Below are 23,536 nucleotides of genomic sequence, written 5' to 3'. Positions count from 1 at the left end.
TCTTATGAACGCCGATACAGTAGTCTGGAACCCAGTGTAACTTGGTAAGAGATGATATGATATTTCACACAATTCCAATTACATGGTTTGAGGGTTAGATAGGATGAGGGTGGGGAGATGCTTTGAATGGATCGGAAGCAAGTGGATCTAGAAACTGAAATAATAGGTAATTTACCATCACGAGGAATCAATGCCTACTCTTCAATAAAAGTTTTTATACAACATCTTCAATAAAACAACAACAACAATGGAACAACATCTTCAATAAACAACAACAACAAAAAACAACAACAATAGAACAACATCTTCAATCAAAGTTTTTTACTCACAACTGGGTATACATTTTTCATCGTGATCTTTAGGACCGACATTTTATGCTCTGAGGAATGTCAAGCTATTGCAATAAAAATAAAAAAAGCTCTTAGCGTTTTTGACCTCGTTATCAAAAAGAGATATGCTTACATCATCGAAATGGCCTAAACAACAATTTTGACCGCACATTCTGGAAACATCTTACCTGCCCATCAACGTTATTGCTTTTATGATATGGCAAAAAATGCTTCGTTCTGTTCTTAAGGTAGTCCTTATTTTATTATTCATCAATATTGGCATTGATTATGTTAATCCTCATACTGACGACGAGGACGCAACTACAGAAGAAATCCCACAAACTCAAGTTAGTCATTGCTATCGGAATAATCGAGAGTAAGTTCACTTTTTGCTCCAGATTTTGAATAACCGAATCTTCCAATAATCATAAAATACTTAGAATGCATCAATATCTAATTTGAATAAAATTTAATGTCAACAACTAGATTCTTTAGCTTGGTTAAATGAAATTCGATCACGTTTGATATGTGACAGGGTACGCCTTTTCTGTGCCCCTTGGGCTTTTCTTGTTGGCACAGAAAGCACGACTGTGTGTCGCTGGAGTAAGCATTGCATTGTCTTTTTATACGGCCAAATTAACAAGTTTGCATTGGGTATATAAACTTTATGTTAGCATACATTAAGGACCAAAAATCCAGTGCCAAAAATTTCGGTGGATTGATGTTCAGTGGGAAGGTTTTCAGCATGGAATCAATGTATTTTATGGAGATATTGTCTTTCTATTGTCTATTGGCGTATGACCGGCATGACAATTTGAACTTGAAAATTTTAAGTGAAGAGAAAAAATTTCTGTGTGTAAAGAAGTGAAACACTCCCTGTAACTTATTGCAACTTCACAACATAAAATGTTTTGGACGCAATTGTAAAAGTTGCAAAAATCAAATATTTTGACGTCAGCCCAATAAATGGAACCGAAGAGAAAGCAAGAATGTCATAAACTCTTATTTAGAGAATGTCTTTTTTATTTTATTTTTAACCAATAATTAATTGGAATCCTTTACAGCTCATAATATTTTAGATTGCCAATTGCAACAAGAGGATTAGAAATTATGATTGATTATGACTTGAAAATTGAGGAAAATCCAGATTGAAACTGCTGGAACTTTAGAAATAAATACTTTAGTGAAATTATGAAGAGCCAGTAGAAGCATCAGTTCAGACCATAGATAACTCAAAATTAGTTGATGTAGAAGGCGAAAGAGAAGAAAGTGAAGATGAGCTTGAAATCTTTTTTGTTGATGACAAGGGAGAACCAGAATCTGAGAATTGATATGTATTGGATGTATAGTAATACTCAAAAAAGATCAAAGGAACAATTTTGTTGTTGTTTTTTTTAAATTCCATGGGTGTCAAACAGCATTTGTATAGTGTTTCAAAATTTTGATAGGAAATAATTTCAGTTTGAAAGACAATTTTGAGTAAACTTAAGCTTTTCGTCTAACACTCTTTAGAGTTTACAACTTCAAAACAAAGATTGAAAACTCTACGCTAGGAAATATATATACCCATTTGTAGATTGAAATAGGCCAATCAGAAATGCGAGCACATGACTATAAAGGTTGACCAATCAGTGCCACTTGAAAGGTGAAAACAAACTCTATTTGTCTACACAATAGCGGTTTTTTGTGCTTATGTAGATAGATTCCAAAACTGCTAAATGGAACAACGATCAGGCTTTACCAATAATCCAAAAGATGTTGCCATTATAGATTTTTGCATAATCTGGGTTTTCCAATAAATGCTGCCTGATAGCAGAATCTCAGGTTTAGTTATACTTTTAGATCAGCAAGACCGATGTGGCTGTTCTCTTTGGGGATGAGTTTTGTTTCTTATACTAGACGGAACATGTTGTTTTATTTTATCCTCCAATCTTTGGGTAGTGCATCCTACGTAGCCAGAATTACACTGGTACATAAATTCATATACAACAGAATTATGCAATGGACAACCTTCAAATTTTGTGGTACCAAGGCTCATTTCATTATAAAAAAACTGAGTCACAGTTTGGAAAAACACCAAGCCAGGTGTGATAGAAGGTTGTCCATTGCACATGAAAAGACTCTAGCTTGTTTAGGCATATTTCATTACTTTATGGATCATTTTTTATCTTTTTTTAAGGTCTTTGACATTGGTGAGCACTCTTGATGGGAGGTTTGTAGCACTAGACTCAAATTCTGGCAAAATAATTTGGAGTCTAAAGGAGTCATCAGGGCCGTTGCTCTCCTCAAGCCTTAGTTCTGTCAAGGTAACTGTTTTTTTCTCTCAAGATAAGTTAAGATTAGATAAGACCAACTGAATCCTTTTTTGTTCCTGTCATTTTTTCTTTTTATGTTCACATTTTATGTTTTCTGATACTTTCTGATACTATTACTTCTACATTGCAAGGAATTAGGTTATATTTCTTTTAAAAAGTTGATTCATCTTAATGTACATAAAATAAGGATGGTTTTAGAAAACAGAGGGAGGGTTTGGTATGGTTATCATTCTATCTTGTAATATTTGACATAGAAGATATTGTGTTTGAGCACAACTTGTTGCTTGCAATTGCACAAGCATTTGACTGCATATTGGGACAAGAAATGTACTGCAAAAATATACGTTATGTAAGTTGCCCTGGCATCTATAAGATCCTGATTTTCAGAGATAGGCTGCAAGTATCTAAACATTATAGAAGGTTTTCTGATGTAAGTAGAAAAGAGAAAAGACATTTATCAAAATTTTGGAATTTCTGCCTAGTTGCACTGCCTCCACATACTCATTAATGTATGTAAGGACAGATTAACATTGTCTGCTTGAAATGCAAAAATTTTTCTTAGCCTAAAAACTTTAGACCGTTGAAGACCATGCCTAAAATGTACTTGCTGCTATAAATGCCCTATCAACCAAGCAGTCAAATGCTAAACACTTTTCTCAAGCCCATGTTTTTATTTAATTAAAATAATCAAAATATGGCTTGTTCTAGAGTTCAACTTGTCCCCCAATCTCATTCTAGTATTCATAGCAATTTTTGTGTAAAGCTGCTATCATAATCAAATATAAACCATTTTTAGCACGAAGAAGACCGTATGAAGCTTAGGTATGTGCCTTCATTGAGTGGTGGGATTTTCCAGATCGAAAAGGATAAAATAGAGGTAAGGTCCTAAAATAGAATGTTTTAAAAGGCCCTCTCCAGCCAAAATTTCAATGATCCCTTTTTGATAAATAATGTAGGAATTAAACCTGCTGAAGTGCTGATCATGAATTTGCTATTTGCTTTTAAATATTGTGTTGTATGTGCTTGCAGTTTTAAAAATTGAATTTGAATTCAAGAAGAAGACTTTTGATTGGTCACACTGCTATATTTGCATCACTTGGTCTGTCTATGTGAAGTCTATGTGAAGCAGCAGTGTCACCTAATTGATTTGTCTTTGTTTTTCTGGAAAAAGTCAATTTTTAGCTGCATTACCTAATTAGTAATTTAAATTTCGAATCTAAAATTTTTTTTATCACACAACACACAGCAAGAGCTATCTTTTGAACCAATAGCAAAAACAATAATTTTTGATGACTTTTTTGGCAGGCTGTTCCATTCTCAGCAGATATATTGCTTGGAAAATTCCAGAAGTTGCCTGATGGAACCGATATAGTGGGTGGAAAAGATATCAAAAGTTTTGGTATTGATGCAGAGACAGGAAATGTATGTGCAGTTTTTATTGTATAGAGTTTTTAATACTTCTGTTTCTTTAAAATAAACTACAACCACATTCCAGTGCCATGCCAGGGAAATACCAACTTCATATTCATATGGATTTGTTGTATGCTATATTTCATCCATTCTTTTCTAGGTACTTTATGAGTGCAATATAAATGGCTGCAAACCTGTTGCTAATAGATGGCATTTGTCAGAAAGAGATATTTTTGTTATTAGAAGAACTCAGAAAGTAGTTCGGGCTGTTGATTTGAAGACTGGTGAGGAAAGGTATTAGAGAAGTTTCTTTTCTAAAGAATTGTGTATGCTGTGTTTTGTAAACCATATCATTAAACATTTTTTGTACTAGTGATATGATTTTTTATAACATTAGTTTGACAGCACAGATGAGTAGAAACTTAAATATGTGGACAACAGCAAATAAGTTCATGAGTTTCAGTTCAAAAAAATAAATGCAGCATGTTAAAAATAAGCATTTCAGTGATAAGATATCCTTGGTGCAAAAATCTAGGCTGCAACTCAAAGTTTCGTGCCAAGTACTATCATTAGGCAACTGTTGATCATGTGCTTACAACTCTGCTCATTTGACAGACTGACAATACAGTAATTTTCAATGACAAATTAATTTGAAACTAAGTCATGTTATTTGAATATGATTATGATTGAAAAGAAACCAATAACAGTGGTAATTCTTCTTATAGCAACATGAGCCTGATTTTGTACCCTAAAAGTCTGTAAAATAAGAGACCTGTCTCAGTGCTTTTCTTTAGGGTCCCAGGTGCATCCGTTTTGTCACTGATTGATATGCTGTTTTTCTGAACATTTATTCCTTGACTATTTCATAATTTAGAAACAAATGTTTAGGATGTTTGAAAGCTTACTTCTTTGTTAATCACAAGTGCTAAGCCTATGCAAACATTTCAGGTGGAATTTTTCAGTTGGGAATTTTGATGTCAGTTATCTAGACTCGCCTGGCCACCAGCAAAGCTGTGAGAAATATTCAGAAAATTCAAATTTAAAAATGAAATTCAATGTAGCAAAAGGACTTTTGGAGGCATTTAGACAAAACAGTGAGACTGATGTTGAGTGGAGTTTCAGATTTGACTCGCCAATAGCAGACGTCTGGAAGCTTGATAATAAAGTCATTAAACCAGTGGATATATTAAGATATGGGTTATTGAAAGACATGATGGATAATGAAATATCAAGGGAACCAATTCTGTACCTTGGTGTGTATTTTTCGAATAGTTATTTGTATTATGATGTAAATTATCAAAGCTCTTTGCGTGTTGAAATATTTGTTTCAATTAGGATCCTTCATTGCATTCTATCACACACAAGGAAAGTATTCGAAAATATTGAGCACCAAATATACTGAAAGATTAACATCAACATTGGCATATCTAGAACTGTTTTTGTTCTAAATTTGTGTTTAAATTGCTGGTTTTTTTCTGTCCATATACCCTTTTTCTTTATAGGCCTTTTTATCAGTATATTGACGCAGTCTATTAAACTACAGGGTCTTGCCATTTTCTGGCATCAAGAATATTGATTTTTCACCGCTGAAAGCCAATTTTCTTACAGATTTTTTCCACATTAGGCGTATACGAAGGTCAAATGTATGCACAGTCATTGCAGTTCAATATGCCCCAAAGGCTACCAAAAGATCCTTCATTAGATCACGAAGGAGCTTCAAATTCAAATGAAGTGTCATTGTTTGGACAACCTTATCTTGGCACTTGGCGACCATACATTGGAAGTTCACCATCTAGAACACCCTCTCTCATGAACAAGAATGGCTTAACAGTTTGGAACCAGCTTGACTACCCTTTCGGTAAGCCAATCAGATATTGTTTGTTCTGCTTCTTGGCTTTGTTTTTAATAGCCAATCATAACTTTTGATTCATTTTCTTTGTCAATTATCTTTAAGGGGTAATTTTTAGCTTTGATGTTCATTGATTTAAGTTTCACATCAATATTTTTAGTTCATAATGGCTTTAAAAAAGCAAACACCTGTTTGCTTGCTTTTTTTTTGCTTTTTTAAAAGCTGTTTCAAGTTCTGTACCACCAAAAATTTGATCACATTTTAGTTTAATACACCATGTGGAATATGTATGATAAATAGCATTAATACCCCTTAACATCAAACAGGCTCTTTGTTAATATAGGGCATTATCTTTGTATCTCTCTTGATATGATACTTACTAATACTATCCTGATACTTAAATTTGACACCAGTGTTTGGTAAGGGTTGGCCAGTGGTTGACAGTGTTTGATAGTGGTTACTAGTGGTAGCCTGTGTTTGATAGTGGTTTCCTGATAGTTACATGTGGTTTGATGTTCTAATGTTTCAAGGAAACATCTTTAAATTGCCAGTTGTTACAAAGAAGACTTGTACAACTCTGCCTATGAGACACATAACAATCTTTGCAAAAATTTCCAGAACTTTCACAGCTTGACTAGGTTATTGCTTTTGATATGAATAAATGTTGATCTTCTTTATATCCTGTCCTCCATAGCTTGAATAAATGCCTTTGATCAAATAATCAATACTATACGGATATGGGCGGAAAAATATTGTAGCCCTGTTAATGTTAAAAGGACTGGAAGTTGTCATCAACTTTTCACTAAAATTGTGCTCTGTTGTTATAGTTCTAAACATTGTGAATTTGTTATTTTAATTTTTAGATAATGGCTTCTGCATGATTGCATTAAAAAGAATCACAGCCCTTAAGAAGTTGGAAAAGAAAGAGCAACCAGAAAAAACAAACAAAAGTGTGATAGAAGATCCATATACTTACGACTTTGTACCAGTCTCTCTGTTTGAAAGATGGTATGCCATATTTTTTAAAGCTCATATTTTAATTATCGGCAAACTTTGCTGATTGATTACCGTGGTATTCATTCAAGTTATCCCCAACTTCAATTTTCGTATGAATATGCAATTGTTGTTTTAAAGAGTTACTTTAAGGCCATCGAATTGCGTGATCATTTTGGAGTAAAAAAGCAATTCAAGACAAGCTAACACTATGGCGTAAAAGTGTCGTTTTAGTTAAACGCTTTTTTCGGCGTGAGATTTTTAAATGAGAGCAGATCTATTCTCTTGCAAGCAATATGCAGTATCTTTTCTTTCTATAAAAAGTTACAATTTTTGGGTGGAAAAGTTCTTTAAGTGTGTCAAAAAATGTCAAATGCTTCATTTTACTTTTTTACTATTTTTGTTTCAGGAGAGAGATCTTATTGCTTGCCGTATTAATTTCCATATTTTTACAATACACAATCTTCAAATTTATCAGAAGGAGATACAAGATGTTAGAAGAAACACAGGCAAGTAACTTCTTGCTTTCTGTGTGCATGTCTTTTTTTAACTCTTTGAATCCATCCTCAAATTCTCTGATGCATTCCTTTAGTACTTTATTTATGATCCTCTTTGTAGTTTGAAATGTTCAAAATATTACATACATTTAATTGTATTTTGAGTAATTTTTTATTCATTCTCAGTTACTATAAATTGTTTGTAATTGGTTTTTACTCTGAGTCTTTTCTTGAAGTTTAAAACATTCATAGAAAAAACGTTGTCTGTATATAACTCGTTTTATTGAAATTATGCAATTTTTGCTTCCCATCCAGTCTTATCTTCTATACCTTGTAAACAGGAAGACGACTTGCCAAAGGAAAGTGAAATCAAGAGGGTTAGATCGATAACAGCATCCGTTTCAACTTCGACTGATCCACCCCAGGTAAAATCGTGTTTTGTTTCAAAAATTTTGAATCTAGTTTTTGCTGTCTACAACTTTTGCTGATTGGGTGTTAATGGTAACCTTGATTTACAAGCAGTTCCGATGCACATACATTGCTGGCTTTAGAATTCAAGACAAGAACATCAGATAATAATACTATTTTTCCAATAATGTGTTACTTGGTTGCAAAGAGGGGCGGACACTTGGTCAAATATTGGGGGGACAAGCCTATTGTTTTAATAAGATGACGTCACATTTCCCCATTGCTTTAGAACAAAAGACCATTGTCCTCGAAAAGTATTTTCGGGGGGGGGGGGGTGGTACCGCCACTGGTTGCAAATAAGCTGAATGAAAAAATGGAAAGTTTGCCAAATCCATTGATGTTGTTGAAGTCTCATGCTGTAAATATTCGGTATTTGTTGGTGTTATGTGAGCTTTCGAGCCCGATAATTGATGAAAAAATAGACTTAAAATTTAATTGGGGGTTGGGTTTTTCCCATAATTAATAAGCAGAAAGGACCGTTAACACTTGTTCCAAGATTAGAAGCTACAAGTAAGGGCTCATATAATATGCGAACGCTTGATCCATAACTATTCATAAACGCCGTATATATACGCTACATATGATTATAAACTTGAACATGAAAATTAAAAAGGAACATGGAAATGGTTTGAAAGAATGGGACATTTGAAACATACTTTAGTTTTTATAATCAAGTATTATGAGAAGAATCTTTTACCCTGAAGAGCGTCCGGCGAAACCTTTAAGTATGTTTCAGAATTTTTGCTTTTTAAAAAGCCATTTTAGAGTTCTGAACCGCCAAAAAGTTGTTAGCTGTTAGTTCCTATGCATTTAATAGGCTGTCCAATTTTAGTGATCATAAAATTTCCATTATTCTTTCCGTAGGAAAGCCTAGAGAATGTCATCCAAACCATTGCTTCTATAAATGACTTTTCCTCAAGGTAAAACAGTAAAGTTATTTGGACTTTTTTATTATGAATGCTCGAGTTGTAAAGTTTTCTTAAACCTTCAGTGTCGAAAAGCTGCTAGTGTTTGCATAAGATTCTTTTAATTTTAGAAACTATTATCCATGGTTATAAGATAAGAGCTTCTGTTCTGTTTGTCATCGTTTTTCTCATATACTTTAATTATCATGATTAATAAATTTTGTAACTTTTTTCACTGATGATGGGAGAAGACATGAGGGCACCTAGATATGATCATAAATAGCATTTATATCATTTATAAACAATTTTACTCTTTTATGTGTGGAAGATCGTGGTTGTAAGTTTGAATTCCGAGTTTCACGCCTTCTACGGCTATCAGGTGTTTCAGAGAATTTATTCATTCAAGATTAGCAGACAAAAGGGAGGGAGGACGGATTATGAAGATATGGGACAAGATAAATGATAAGTTACTATCAATTAAGAGAAGAATTTCGAGATTACTCTATAGAAAGAGCTATTTTGATCTCTATTTAGACCGGTTTTGTAAAATCTTCCCGAAAATGTATCATTTTCTTTGTGAATATTGTAGATATAAATTTTGATGTTAATATTGTAAACTTTTCCTCATTGGAAAAGGAGAAATTGATTATCTCTTTAATCAATTATTGTCCGTTTGATGGTAATATCGTAAACATATCCAATGCAACTGTTTATTTCATATACCGATTTTGGTGTTGCATCACATCGTTTTACTCAATTCTATTCTTTGCAGATATCTTGTTGATTTCGACCATATTGAGTGCATTGGAAAAGGAGGCTTTGGGGTGGTTTTCAAAGCAAGGAACAAAATCGATGACTGTGAATATGCAGTAAAGAGAATCTATCTGCCTAATTGGTAATTACCCATTTAAAGATCAAGCAGATACCTTGAATCAATCTTAAATGTACCTTTTTGTATTCACCAAAGGGAGCAGTGTGAGACTGCTAGTTTAGGAAGATTGACTTAACATACCCCTTTCTTTGAAACCGTCAAAGCTAACAGAGTCCAGAGAAGTGATCTGCCAATTGATTTGCTCAGCTTTCTCAGAGAACAAGGCAAGGTTTGGCTTTGTATGTAAACGTCCTTTGTTTTCATTGGCCCTCCTCATGGGCTGGCTCCGTACGTTCGCTTTGTTCTCTGGGCTGTGAAAACCAGCACATCTTCAGGCTCCAGCAAAAGAAAATTGAGATCTCCTAAATCATAGATATTCGAGTTTTTTGCACAACCTTTCTTGCTTTGAAATTGGTCAAAATCGACAAAATTCAGTCGAAATTTAACTTTGTAATCCCTGCTTTATATTGCTAATGCCTTTAAAAGCTTTTTTATTCTCGTCGCATTGTGATTGCACCACCTTTTTACAATTTTTCTCTTAATGTTAACATTTCTTAATAAAATATCTATCAGCAAATTCAGATATAAAGATATTTTAAAGTTGTATTAAGATGATATCTCTCTACACTGGAAATTTGACCGTTTAAAGATCTGACTGCATGCAACCATTAGGATTTGAAGAGCATGACTGTCTCAATTTCTGTTGTTCCAATCGCAATCCATTTTGCGGATATTCACTTATCAATTAACTTAGCTACAGCACTAAGAAAATCCAATCAGCAGATTGTTTCTTATTGTGATTCTAAACAATTTTCTAAACAAAGTTTTAAAAAGTTAAAACCAGCATTCGAAATGTATGCTTCAAATTTGTTGTTTCTGTTTACCTTCAAGCAATGAAGCAAAAGAAAAGGTTACTAGAGAAGTAAAAGCATTGGCCCAGCTCGACTACCCTGGGATTGTTCGCTTCTTTTACTCTTGGTGGGAGTCGCCTCCCACAGGTTGGCAGGAAACTATAGACAGAAATCACCTCATGTCAAAGTAAGTTACTTCTGAATGGCACTTTTGCTATTGATATTGCTAAATGCCTACAACCGTAATAGTTCTACTGTTACAAAGACTATCTATTCGTTTTTTGTTTGGCATTACATTGTTGCTTTTAAAAGACATCATATTGTTGCTAATATGGTCAAAAGAAACCTGTCAATAAGGAAGCAACCAGTCAAAAACGCGTAATGATTTAAACCAATCACAATCACTTCTGGTTATCGGAGTGTAGACACGTCTCAGGTCGTGAAATCTTTTGGGATAACAAACATTCTCGACTTTTAACCACGCAATGTACAATTCTGAATTGGCCATAAAAAAACAGGAAAACGATCAGGTTTATGCACAGTAAAACTAGGATGAGAATCAATGACTTATTTTTCTTTTCTCTTGGTTTTTTAACATCTAAAAAATTGAGAACTCTATTGCAAGGATTGAACCCTAGATAATAAATTGGATTGAACCCTAATTTATGGCCTTTACCTGATTATAAATTTGATGAAATTTTATGGCCGTTACCTGATTATAAATTTGATGTAGTTTGTAGTTCTTCATTCAACTTTGCTCTTTGTTCCAATCTTAACCTTTTGATGAACGGACTACACCTATGATATTCAATTAATACTTTGAGTGTTGTCCTAACTAATCAAGATGGCTTTTGTTTCAAGAGACTTTTGCAGAATTAAATACTTTATTCCCCCTTTGCAGAATATTTTAAAAATGGTTCCTATGATGATTACTTTAAAGGCAATCGACAGATGCTTTGGCCATATGCCAATCATTTATTGACCAATCAGCAATCGCGTCCGTTGTATTAAGCTTGTTGATTGGCCATTTTTGATTGACAAATGGCTTAAGCCACTTAAGTATCTGTTGATTGTCTCAAGAATCAGTCCTTTCTTTTAAAAGTATCCCAGGAGCGCCGGTCATTGGTCTTTCGAAAGAATGGTACATACATATTCAAACTGACGAAGAAGATACATTCGATGAAGGTACATAAAACGTTTGAATTTTAACTCATCCCGATGTTTGCAAAATGGGTCTTCTGCTTGGAATGATATGTCTTCATTTGAATGATAATGATCGTTTCTATTATCTTCAGTTTTCTAATTGAGTTTGAAACTCGAAAAAGCACAACCATTCACTGATACAGAACAAAGCGCCAATTGTTAGAATGTCTATTTGCCAATTATAATTTGGTATTTTCACTCGATCAATCAATCAATGTATCTTATGTGTTAGCTTTTCAATGTAAAAATAAGTTTTTTCCAAAATTATAAGAAAGTTAACGCAGATTGAAAGCAGAACAGTGTTCCAGGAAGCGTAGGAAAAATTGACTTATTGATGATGATGAGTGAGATAAACACTGTGTTTTAAGGCTAGAAATATTACCTGTCTTCTCAGAGCGTAGGAAAATATATAACAGTAAACTCTCTATGTACGTCAGTCCTACAAAATGGGGTGCTTGATGTTTTGTTTTTGACGCAAGTTTGTAGTGCACGTGATGTTGAAACAGTGTATGTTTCATTTTTCAGAGGATAGTGGATTAACGTTGAAAAGAAGAAGAAACAAAAGTACCAAGTCATCAAACTCGATGACGTCATCTAAAAGCATTGGGGATGACCCTTTTGGGAGGAGGTCTTTTAATGACTCATTCGGCATTGATGATGAAGAACTATTAAAGGTCGATTTGTTGAAAAATAACGATGTGTTTCACGAGGAAACATCTCAGGATGATTCTTTTAACATTGAATTTAAAAATGAAAATCATACAGACAACGGATTTGTTGATTCAAGTGAAGAAGAAAAGGAAGTAGAAGATATATCTATAGAATTCAATGACGATTCTTCGACGGGATTGGATTTTTCTCGGAGTAAATCCGACAAAGGCACACAGTCAGTAGCTAATGTTGGCAGCTCTAAAGGAAAACTGCTGAAATCTAGATTATCGACGAAGCTTGTGGGTAGGTTTATTCTCTAATCGAATCTTGTATTTTTAAAAGTGAGCGGGGGGGGGATGGATCTTAATAGGTCTGAGGAACGGAGACTTGCCATTATTTAGGGTTACCTTTTGTCTAAAAATTCTGAAATTATTGGTACTAGTTTTTGAAATATGTGCAGAATTATGGGTACAATTTAAAGAAATTTTGAACCCAAATAGCACATCCCCGTCCAAAACAAGGCTTATTTAGCCCCCCTACTCCCCTTCCGAGTTCAGAAAATTGATCAGCCTTCCTCTTGAAAATTTCCTCCAGCTTAAAAAACCTTCCACAGGGATTTGGGTGTGATACCTTCTATACATTGATATTCTCATTGCCATGTCGTATTTCTAGAAAGTTTAAAAAGTTTTGAAACATTATGCCAGATTCGATGATAAAATTCCTCGATTGCTTAAAGAAAACTTCTTTGTTTTAGGACGTTGTTGTTGTAAGTCAGAGGAATGTATCAGGGCTCCTCCGCTATATCTGTATATACAAATGCAGCTATGTATGAGCAGTACTTTGAAAGATTGGCTGAATGAGCATATCACAGAAAGGCAGCGCAAATATATAATGGGGATCTTCGAGCAAGTAAGTGTATTTAACAAATGTTTTGCTTAATAAATAATTTTTTCTGATTTGTTTCTATAAGAAATTGAATGTTGCCCTGAAATAAGTTTGTCATTTTTTATTCAGTATCACAGGTTTGCTCTTTGATTATTCTAGCATGTTGTTTCATTTCTGTTCTTTTTTATTTTCCTTACAGATATTACGTGCTGTTGAGTACTGCCATAGACAAGGGATGATGCATAGAGATCTGAAGGTGAGTTACCTCGACTGTTGTTGTTTGGTTTGCTTAAATTTATCCGATTGATAGCACGTGGTTAGGGCAAGGAAAAATCGACGAGAAATTTTGACAAGGCAGTTGTACGAGGCGGGTAGTTTGACGAGGCAGGTTGTTCGATGAGGCAATAGTTGAAAAGGCAGTTCACCGAGTGGGTGTATCAGTTTGAAGGGATTTATGAAATTAATGAAATTTTCAAAATATATTTTCCATATCCAACAACCAGTGGCGGACACTTGGGGGGGCGAGGGGGGGCGACCACCCCCCCAATACTTTAAAGGACAATGGTCTTTTCTTCTAAAACAATGGGAAATGTGACGTCATCTTATTAAGACAATAGGCTTGCCCCCCTAATATTTGATCAAGTGTCCGCCCCTGCCAACAACCCGCCTACATATTGGATGAAGGCTATCTTCGCCTACATGCTATCGAAAATAAATAAAAACTAGGACAAAATGCGAGGCTTTTAGAGGCTTTTATAATAGATGGCATATATGTCACAAGAAAAGCTGTTTTTATTTCATCAACTCGTCTTGCAGAGATTTGAAGAAGATATTTTAATCATTAGAAAATGTCAAACGGGGGCAGTACTGGATCTGGAAAGAGTTATCTAGAATATCTAGAAAAATTCTTAAGAACTTCACTGGTATGTGGGCTTGTGATGCACTGCAAATACCATACCAGTCCTGCAAATCAAATTCAGTTTTGTTGCTTTTTGATTTTGTTGAAAAGTGTTTATTTACCCTTTATAATTCTCTGAAAGGTTTTTTGCTTTGCTGATTTGAGTCTCTGTTGTAGTGTCCTTAAAATGATGAGGCAATAGCGAAAATGAGGCTCATGGAGTAAGTCTAGGCCACTCTTTCTTCTCGTTGCCTTCAGCCTCCAAAATGTTTTCATTAAGTACTAGATTGCTCTTTAGCGGATACGAGGCAGGTTTCTAAATGAGAAGCTAGAATTTGAAACCACAGTCGTCTACTCAAGGGCTGTCTAGCGCATGGTCTGCAGGATCGGATCTATTCAAGTTATAATTTAGTATTTCTGTATTTGTACTAGTATAATTAGTAAAAATTATTCTTATCAATATTTGTTGTTAAAGTCATATTCTTTTATTTTAGCCATCAAACATTTTCTTCGCAAAAGACGGATCAATTAAAATTGGGGATTTTGGGCTCGTTACAGCCATAACAAGACCGTCAGAAGGCAAAGGTAAAACGGTATTTTGTTTGAATAATCTCAAAGCCTTGCAATGTGAATTGAAGAGATTCGATGGTGTTTCGTCCGCCTGATGGCCTTCTTGTCTATCACTAATCAGTAAAATGCATATCAACAATCACTTAACGAGTTTATGCCTAAATAAGTAAAGGCAAATTTGTTAATCCAGTCAGATATTTCGTTTACTTGTTGGTTTCTTTGCGTGTTTCTTTTATCCTATAGAAAATATTGTCTGGTAGGATTTCAAAACCGCACAAAATCTAGCAATATATTACCGAACCCCTTTAGTTGCAGTCTTGGTCGACAAAACATTTAAAGGGTGGCGCAGGGGGCCGTAGTCCGCCCACTTTTTATAGAAAAATAGAAATCTTTTTGCAAAGCAAAAGAAGCTAAGTTTTTATGAGTATTCATTTTTCCCTTGGCCCCTCCCCGACTCTCAAACTTTTTCAGAGCCTATGATTTGAACTATGAGCTTTTTTTCAATAAACGAAAAAAAGTAGTGTTTCTCTTCCCTTTAACAACTATCTTTTTCCGCTCCTCTGATTCAATGCTGAATGCATGTTTCTGAAGCACAAATGATAGAAATACAATGTGGATTTAGGGAGAAAAGGGGGTATCAATTTCGATGGGAAACCTTAAGTGGAAATCTGCGAGAACTTCATTTTGTCTCATCAATTTGTCATAGATTGTAGATGTTCTTAAATCAAATTGATATTTGTAGGTGTTGGCCAACCAGCTATAGATGAAAATCACACTGGCAATGTCGGTACTCAGCTTTACATGAGCCCAGAACAGGTAGTGTTTCTCCTATCCAATTTGATGTCATGGTCTCTATATAACATTAACCAAAGGCTCTACCAGATAATCTTACTCACATGTTTTTGGGGGTCAGAGACAAAGTCTTCTATTCAGTGAACCAGTACTTAGACTCGTATGCATACATAGAAAAAACCTATGATGGAGAATGGCTCAGTGCAAAGAGGGCTTTCTCTTTATCATTCCAAAACTGTAAGTCTTGCAAGCACAAGCTTAGAATAGCACAGGTGAAAGATATAGTCAGAAATTCAATTCAACATATTACAGTGACCCGTAAGCGAACCGTGGAAATTAACTAACGAGATAATAATCATGGACACGTGGAAGTCAACTCTTTCAACTTCTATTTCATGTTTTGAGTAATTGCTCTTAGTCTTTGTTTATTTGCTCAGAGGCAAGCCACTCTCTCAAACTGATCATTCCAGAGAAAGTTAAATAAATTATTTTGTGAAATAAGTCATGCAGATTACAGATTTGTATTTGTTTCTACCTAGCATCCGAAGGTAGTTTTTAGGACACTGAGAAGCTTATGCTTATCGAGCAGTGTCCTGGTCCTTTTTCTCGATGTGACCACACCTCGTGATTACCACGCCTGGAGTTACAGAGTACTGGTGACTCTCCTCACTCTGGGTGAAAATTTGATCGTGCCAGGGACTCGAATCATGCCAGGGATGTTGTAGTCAGCGCCTCTAACAACTGTGCCATCCTCGCACGTTATCCTTGACCCCCCCCTCCCCCCTCCCCCAAGACCTGTCTCTAACACCAGAAACTCTTTGCGAATCTCTTTGCCAAATTCACGAACACAGCCTTGAAACTTTTCTTTCCTTTCCAAAGCCTATGGACTTTTGACGCTTTGTCCACTTTTTTCTTTCCGGACTCTTGTAACCTGTCCTCTTTAAAACTTAGTGCAACAAATGAACCGCCCCTCTTAGCGTTTCCTTCCTTCCCCCGTTTTGGACTTTGCTATCGATTCTTCGGAACTTTCCCTAACATAATTCGCTTGAAAATTAGGGTGGTTTAGCCATTGCATACCGGCAATCTTGTGGTTTTCTTTATAGAATGTTGAATAGTTCTGATACATCAAGGTACAATTGGCATAACTGTATAGAATTATCGTCGCTGCTTGTTCCTAGTTTGTAATATATCATACTCTTTTTATGTAAATGCGTAAAAAGGCTGTGATTAAAATGGTGCATTTCCATTCTTCACTCAACTTAATTACTATGATACTCTTCTCTATCTGACAATAAACTGAATACTACAGAACTATACTTTCATATTCTCACTCATTTTCTTGCGATTCCTCAGATTAAAGGCGATTCCTACAACCATAAAGTCGATATATATGCACTTGGTCTGATATTGTTTGAATTGCTGGTGCCATTTTCCACCCAGATGGAGAGAATAAAAGTAAGTACTTGTATTCTGTATAGTAAGAGCATTCTTTAAGAGAAAACATGTCTTTCAATTTATAATAGTGCCTTACTTGAATTGAAGATTTTTACAATAGTCAAAAGCTTTCTTTTAAACATTGTCAGACAACACCCGCGGATTTATTATACGCAGTCCTATGAAAACTCGTAGTCCAGTAACTGTTTTATTGCAAGTCACTGAATTTGATGAAGTCATTGGTTACCTTATACAATAGCAGATTTTCGACTTTGGGTAACTTTGTTTTGTATGCTAGAAGGAACATTTTGCTATATTCCATTCTCCAGTCTTTATGTTGTGAGTCCTTTGTCGCCAGAATCACACTCGGACGTACGATGCACGACGTATTTTCAGAACTCTTTCAGTTGGCAGGAGCGAAATCTTTTCAAATTGTTGGAAGAGCTCTCTTTCCACTGTAAAGAATACGAGGACAGACAGCAAGAACTTTTTCCAGCATGTCAAAAAATAAGTGAATCCTCGTATTGTTTACAGTACCGTCAATAAATTGTTTGAAAATAAAATGTGTTTGGTAAGAGGAACAATCAATACCCGAAAAGCAAGTTGTCTGCATTAGAAACGACATGAAATCAGTTAAAAAATAAGAAATTTCCATAGCATCAAAGTTTATGCGGATGATGATATGTTTATGCGGATGATAAAAAAACTGCGGAGTTGATAAGCACTTGAGGGAAGTGATAAAAAGCTGTTATTTATAGGAGAGGTAGTTATGTATGAATGCCCAGCTACTGGCGTCAGGGGCGAAACTAGTAGGGGGTGGCTTTAGGGAGGTACTTCATGAATTCGTCGGTAAATCTTCAGTTTGTCTACAAATCCCTTAGTTTGTCGGTAAAATTGTTCTATTGATTTTTTCTATTCGAGTTCAATAAACAATTCATGTTTATTTAAGCTGGCAGAATAATTAAATGGATAAGGTAGTATAAACTTTCTTCTAGCAGGAAAAAAACAGTTTGCAAGTTGTTTCGAAACATAGTGTTTTATTTGCACTTATTGGAGCGCGTCTAGGACTTGCAAAGAAAAATTTGCTTATATTGTCTGAAAAAACATTTTGAATGTGCAAAACGTCATTATTTCTGTTCTTTAACCTTTTTGTTCTCTTGTCTTCAGAGTTTATTCGAAGTAAAACAGCACACGTTGCCGAATCGATTTGAAGAAAAATATTCAACAGAAGTAATGCATTTTTTAATTGGTTGATTCTTGTTTGTCTATCTTATTATAGTGAATCATCTATTTTTAGCGATTTCATCGTCTTATATTTCTTTGTCAATTTTAGCGTATTATTTGGATTTTACAGCATAAAAAGAGGTAATTCTTCGCTACAGAATGATTGGAGATAATTGAAGGCTTGAGTGTCATGACTTTTGCTTTCATTCACTTTCATCTGGTTTTCCCTTCGGATTTGAGTTTACATACGACGCTGTATTGGATTTTGAGTTCACGACATTGAGGCAGTCAGTAGTCCTTCACATGTACCCAAAACTGAGTGAAAAGCAGTCCAATGTCGTGTTTACACTTGCAAAATCAAAGTGCTTTTCTTAGATAGGCCAGAGTTATTCGAAGTATAATAAATCGTGTTACTTGAGCATAGGTTAGGATTCTTTAGCTAGAGCGAGGCCAATGCCTAGAGCGAAGTCAGAGGTATTCTTATAACATCTCTGTATTCTATAAATGCTTAATTTGCCGTTGCTGACCCCCCCTCCCCCTGGGAGATTCAGGTGCATGCATGGGTTATCAACTAGACAGTTTTAAAACCTTATCTTGTTTCGGGGGGCTTTGGTTAAAACATGAAAAAAATGCACCATTCATATCGAATTGTTAACTTGAATATTTTTTAATAGGCGATGCAAATTGGCCAAGCATAAACAATTTTGTTGTGATTATTTTGTAGAAAATATTGGTAGAATTTATATCATTTTAAAAGATGAAGTTTCTTAAGTTGAATTATTCTCTTTCAGGCAAAAATATTGCGATGGCTCTTATCTGAAGATCCTGATGGGCGCCCAGAGGCAACCGATTTTAGAAGGAGTGAATTGTTTAAAAACATTTGTATTGACACTGATTTTTCGGCAGACTAACATCGCCATTTGTCATAAAGCTCGGTGTGTTTTTTTCTAAAGTATTACGAATGGAACTATTCAACGAGGGTCCCGAGACAACGGAAAATGACCTCACGCAAATAGCACAGCACTGCACGTCTTTGTTTAAAACAAGTCTTTCTTATTACTGTCACCATTTCTAAGATAGCCCAATTAAATGAAATTTGTTTATGATACAAAGACATATGCTTAGCTGTATATGATACAAAATTTTAACAAATGACTTAAAGAGACCATGATATTCTTGTGTTTTCAACTAGTGGTTGCCATTTTACTAAAGTTCTTACATTGTCTTTAAAATACCTGTCTTCTGGTGGAGATGAAAAGGGCCTAATTATTTAAAGCTGTGTTGCCACATTTGCGTTACTTCTTTTGAATATAAATAAAAACACATTTCTACCTGTTTTTTAAGGAAACAGAGACAAATTTGTCAATAAAGACCTATTTGGAATGTTGAGAATGGCATTTGATAAAGTCATGGTCCATCTTTTTTGGCAAAATTTTTTTTAAAAGTAGTTTGGAGGTTTCCGTCACTAAGTTTGGAAGTTCACGAACCATCACTCATTCACATAGAAAGTTCATAAACATCTTACCGAAGTAACTGCCCTTTGTGGCTTTTTTACTGGATCAGTTAAGTTCGTCTCCATTCTCCACACAAACTAAGCCTTTGGTATGACACAATTTGAAGATATCAAGATATCATGCCAACTCCATTCGTGGCATACTCACTCATGAGTATACAAACCAGTAATCTACATTCCCTTGCAGTTTACCTGCAATTTACAATCATATAATACGCATTTATAAAATTTACATCCACATGTATACTTTCTTCTTTGCAACTACATGTCCCAGAATGCAATGCGCGCAATGGACAGAATGACGTCATTATAAAAACGGCTGATTACAACTTTGCAGCTAGGCATGGCTGCGTCTTAAATCCGAATGGTTTTGGTTGCCACGCCACGAGTTTAAAGGTATGTTTGTGCTGATTTTGTGTACATATCTCAGAAATTTTTCTTTGAATTCAATTGGTAATTAGCAGAAAATTTACGTAAAAGTTCCCATAACTGTGGAGGAGCATTTCATTAAATGCTGAATGACAATTTCTTTTTTACATACGAATAGGCACACGTTTGTAACCATTCTTCCATTGTGTCAACGCAAAAAAAGTTGAAGAACAAAGAAATGGAGACTTTAGGAAACAGGAACGCTTAAAATGTTTGGGAAAAATGGTTGAAAAAGCATCTGTTCTCTCGTTGATGTGAAATAAATTTGATAAACACTTTTAATTTTGGAAACGATTCAGCGTGGGCCTTGGATACCTATTCCCTAAATAACTTCTAAGTCAAAAATGAAAGAATGCCCTTTGGTTGATACATGTGTTTTAATACATGTGCACAAACTGTATTTTGAAACTTTGTTTTCAATTTCCTTCCTGGCAGTGTTGTATCGTTGAAAGATCAATACTTCTAATGTCCATCCTGCACCATACTTGTCTTTTGGGTGGAGTTTCAGAATATGATAGAAATTTTGCCCCCGAATTTTCGTCTGCTCAAAGAGACGCAGTTAATACAAAGTTAAATTGAGCCTGGAGAGAGATTAAATTTTTGATGTCGAAATTGGTAACCTGATGTTGAAGAACTTTTCTTTATTTTCCTGAAGGTTTCCTGGCCTAATGGAGGTTTTCTGTGGAGATTTGCTCAAGTATTTAGGAGGATTCAAAGAGTAGGTAGTAGCATACGAACCACAGTAAAGAAACACCTATTTACAGTAAACATGACGTGAAAATAGTAGAGAAGACCCTCAATTTATCAGAGTTAATGGATCTCTCACTGCAGATCAGGGGAAAGAGAAGATGATGAAATTGTCCGTAAGTAGATAATATACTGAAGATTTTTAGATGTTTTCAAGCGAATATATTGCAGCGAGACATGATCGCAAAAACTGTAACGAATTTTGTGGAGAATCGTACAATAACAAAGTTTGCATATGAAAGAACACCCTGGAAAAAATCAAGCTGAAGCAGTTTGGGTAAGGAATTGAGAATGAAACCTCGTAACAGGAAAAGGTGATGATCGGGAATATTCCTTGGAAAAAGCGATTATCTCTATCCTTTATTGATACTGGAGGCGATTCATCGATGCATCTGCTGCTCCGATAATTCAGAATCTTGGCTGGTTAACCATCAGAAATCTTGTAAGAAAGGAGACAGCCACGCTAACTTACAAATCTCTAAATATGCTTGCACCAGACTATTTGAGAAAATTATTCGAAAAATGTTCGGATGATAGAGAACGGTTTCTGCGTTCATCAGAAACTGATCTTAAGATACCGCTGCTAAGAACAATAAATGGCCAAAAGGCTTTTTCTTATCGCGGTCCAAAACTGTGGAATAATCTAGAAAGGGCTACCAAATTGGCCCCCTCCCTGAAAACCTTCAAAGAACAACTATAGTCGGGGACAATTTTTATTTCATCTTTACGTTCACTTTTTATAGCCTTAGTATTATTAGATATTGTAAATTAGGTTTGATTGGTAAATTTCTTTTGTTACTAGTATTTTAACATAGTTATTAGCTCTTATTTTATTCTTTTAAACAGGTCAGGTTGAAAAACATATGTATGAACCTTTAACCTGTATAAATATTATAAAATAAAAAAAAAAAAAAAAAAAAAAAATCGGGACCGAGTGAGATTCATCGGGGCCGAGGCAAGCAGAATCTTACTCCTATAAACAGGCCCAAAAATGCGGCTTCTTCTTTGGCGGTCAGTGATTGCTGCAGATGATACTGTGAGGTTTGGTCCTGACAGTTTGAGGTTCGGAAAATACAGGTGCCTCCTTTGATTATAATTGTTTTTAGTGTCTTTATTATGAATAGTAAACCACATTCAGATTAATGGCCTGATATCAATTGTGACTTAACTTTATAAGTTACCGCAAATTCGTGTGTCGAGAAAGTCACTTCTCTCATTCTTTATCGAATGCTTGTGACAATCTGTTATAGTCAATGCTTGTGACAATCTGTTATAATAAAATTTTAATGGTGAAAATGTTCCACTTGTTTTTTTCTTGTTATATTTATGATTCTTTTCCATGTGATAAATCTCAAGTTTCAAATTAACTGGCTTAAATAGCGATCTTAGTTCTTCTAAGAGCTACTTTTAGCCTGTACGGTACCTGCCTGTACGCTACTCTTAGCCTGTACGATGCCGATACCTGTATTTATTTATTGATCAATCAAAAACCACTGATTATCTGAAGCTATCACCAGCTCAATCAAAAGAGTTATTTTATATCCAACGATTGTAAACATTCAGTGTGCATGTAGTCATTTTGTGCATGTAGTCATTTTTACCAAGCAGTAGGAAGCGTCTGCACTGGCCGCTAAAAATGCAGAACCCTTTACTTCAAAAGTTGCTCTTTTCTAAAGAAGGATATATATTTTAGGCCAATGCTCCTTCAAAAGCTTCTTTGAATCATAGTGATTTTTGTGTGTAAATTGATCGCAAAAAAAGACTGGGTCGAGCTTCTCCAGCCTAACGTTGATTCCATATCGCAGCGTCCACGTAAGGGCCTCGCCGTGTTGCTTGAGACTAGAGAGCATACATGTTGGTTTTAGTTTAACTTCTTTTTCATAGCAAAAGTCAAAATTACCATTAAAGCAAGAACTTCCAGTAATTGTAAGTGACTTTAAACATGGTGTGGTGGTATTTAGTTTATCCATTGTAGAATGAACTTTTAACTAATTTTCCAAGACATGTTACTTTTTATATTATTTGAGAATTCAATGATCCCTACGAAGTCAAAAGCGCAACCTTGTTTGTGTGCCTTTTTTACTCATGGCACCCGTAAGCTTTAGAGGCGAGAGGTCCCAACATAGAGGGATTTGATCACTTTCTGGTGCTGATGTAGGAGAACATATCGTGAGCCTGAGGTTGGTCTGTCCGTGGCTAATTTGCTCAATCTTGGTCTAAAGCCCAAGCCCCAGTTTCAAGCTTAAAGATTTTGAATTTGTGAAAAACTTGCTCGTTTGCGTGTGCCAAAAGCAAATATTTCATCGTAATTTAAATTTTAAATTTAAAAAACCTCTCTCGTTCGCGTGCCAGAAGCACAGAACACAAAATATAATCGCACAAGATGGCTATTTTCAAACCCCGAAATGTGCGATGCTGATTTTTTCTTAAAATTATGTATTCAGCAAACAAACTTCTCTTCTGAGAGAGGAGCAGCCATCTTGGCTGTCGAATTTGGCGCCAGATTTGCATGCTGTGTATTTCAAACAGTCTGTGCGTATTTTAAATACAATTGTCATTTGTGTGCGCTGGGCTTGAGAGCCGCATAGCGGGTTTTGTTGGAACTTAAAGGTATAATAATTACACAATTATTTTTATTATAATAATTATTACACAATTAGAAAAACAATTGTACACAACAGTTTTAAGACCAGTACTGCTCT

At 35.1% G+C, this 23,536-nt stretch overlaps 1 protein-coding gene across 2 annotated transcripts; it reads left to right on the top strand.

The window, feature by feature from the left end:
• Window positions 1–447: 447 nt before the first annotated feature.
• On the top strand, window positions 448–21,758 carry LOC135696292 (eukaryotic translation initiation factor 2-alpha kinase 3). Of its 2 annotated transcripts, none has more exons than XM_089112417.1 (22): window positions 448–705; window positions 2,509–2,635; window positions 3,441–3,521; window positions 3,950–4,066; window positions 4,215–4,348; window positions 5,003–5,307; window positions 5,679–5,912; window positions 6,767–6,911; window positions 7,306–7,409; window positions 7,739–7,818; window positions 8,726–8,781; window positions 9,539–9,661; window positions 10,529–10,675; window positions 11,591–11,673; window positions 12,217–12,645; window positions 13,097–13,251; window positions 13,427–13,483; window positions 14,620–14,710; window positions 15,438–15,511; window positions 16,841–16,942; window positions 18,089–18,151; window positions 18,937–21,758. In XM_089112417.1, the coding sequence occupies exons 1-22, from the start codon at window positions 542–544 to the stop codon at window positions 19,054–19,056; spliced, it is 2,991 nt and encodes a 996-aa protein (XP_088968543.1). In that variant the 5' UTR covers window positions 448–541; the 3' UTR covers window positions 19,057–21,758. The 2 variants fall into 2 exon arrangements, with proteins under 2 accessions (XP_088968543.1, XP_065071715.2); XM_065215643.2 differs by having other exon boundaries at window positions 449–705; window positions 7,306–7,405; window positions 7,735–7,818.
• Window positions 21,759–23,536: the final 1,778 nt, after the last annotated feature.

This window comes from Rhopilema esculentum, chromosome 14 (assembly GCF_057945365.1).
Source record: "Rhopilema esculentum isolate cy_ngs chromosome 14, ASM5794536v1, whole genome shotgun sequence".
NCBI lineage: Eukaryota > Metazoa > Cnidaria > Scyphozoa > Rhizostomeae > Rhizostomatidae > Rhopilema > Rhopilema esculentum.
The sequence above is the reverse complement of the archived record's forward strand: the minus strand, read 5'-3'. Positions and strand labels throughout refer to the sequence as shown.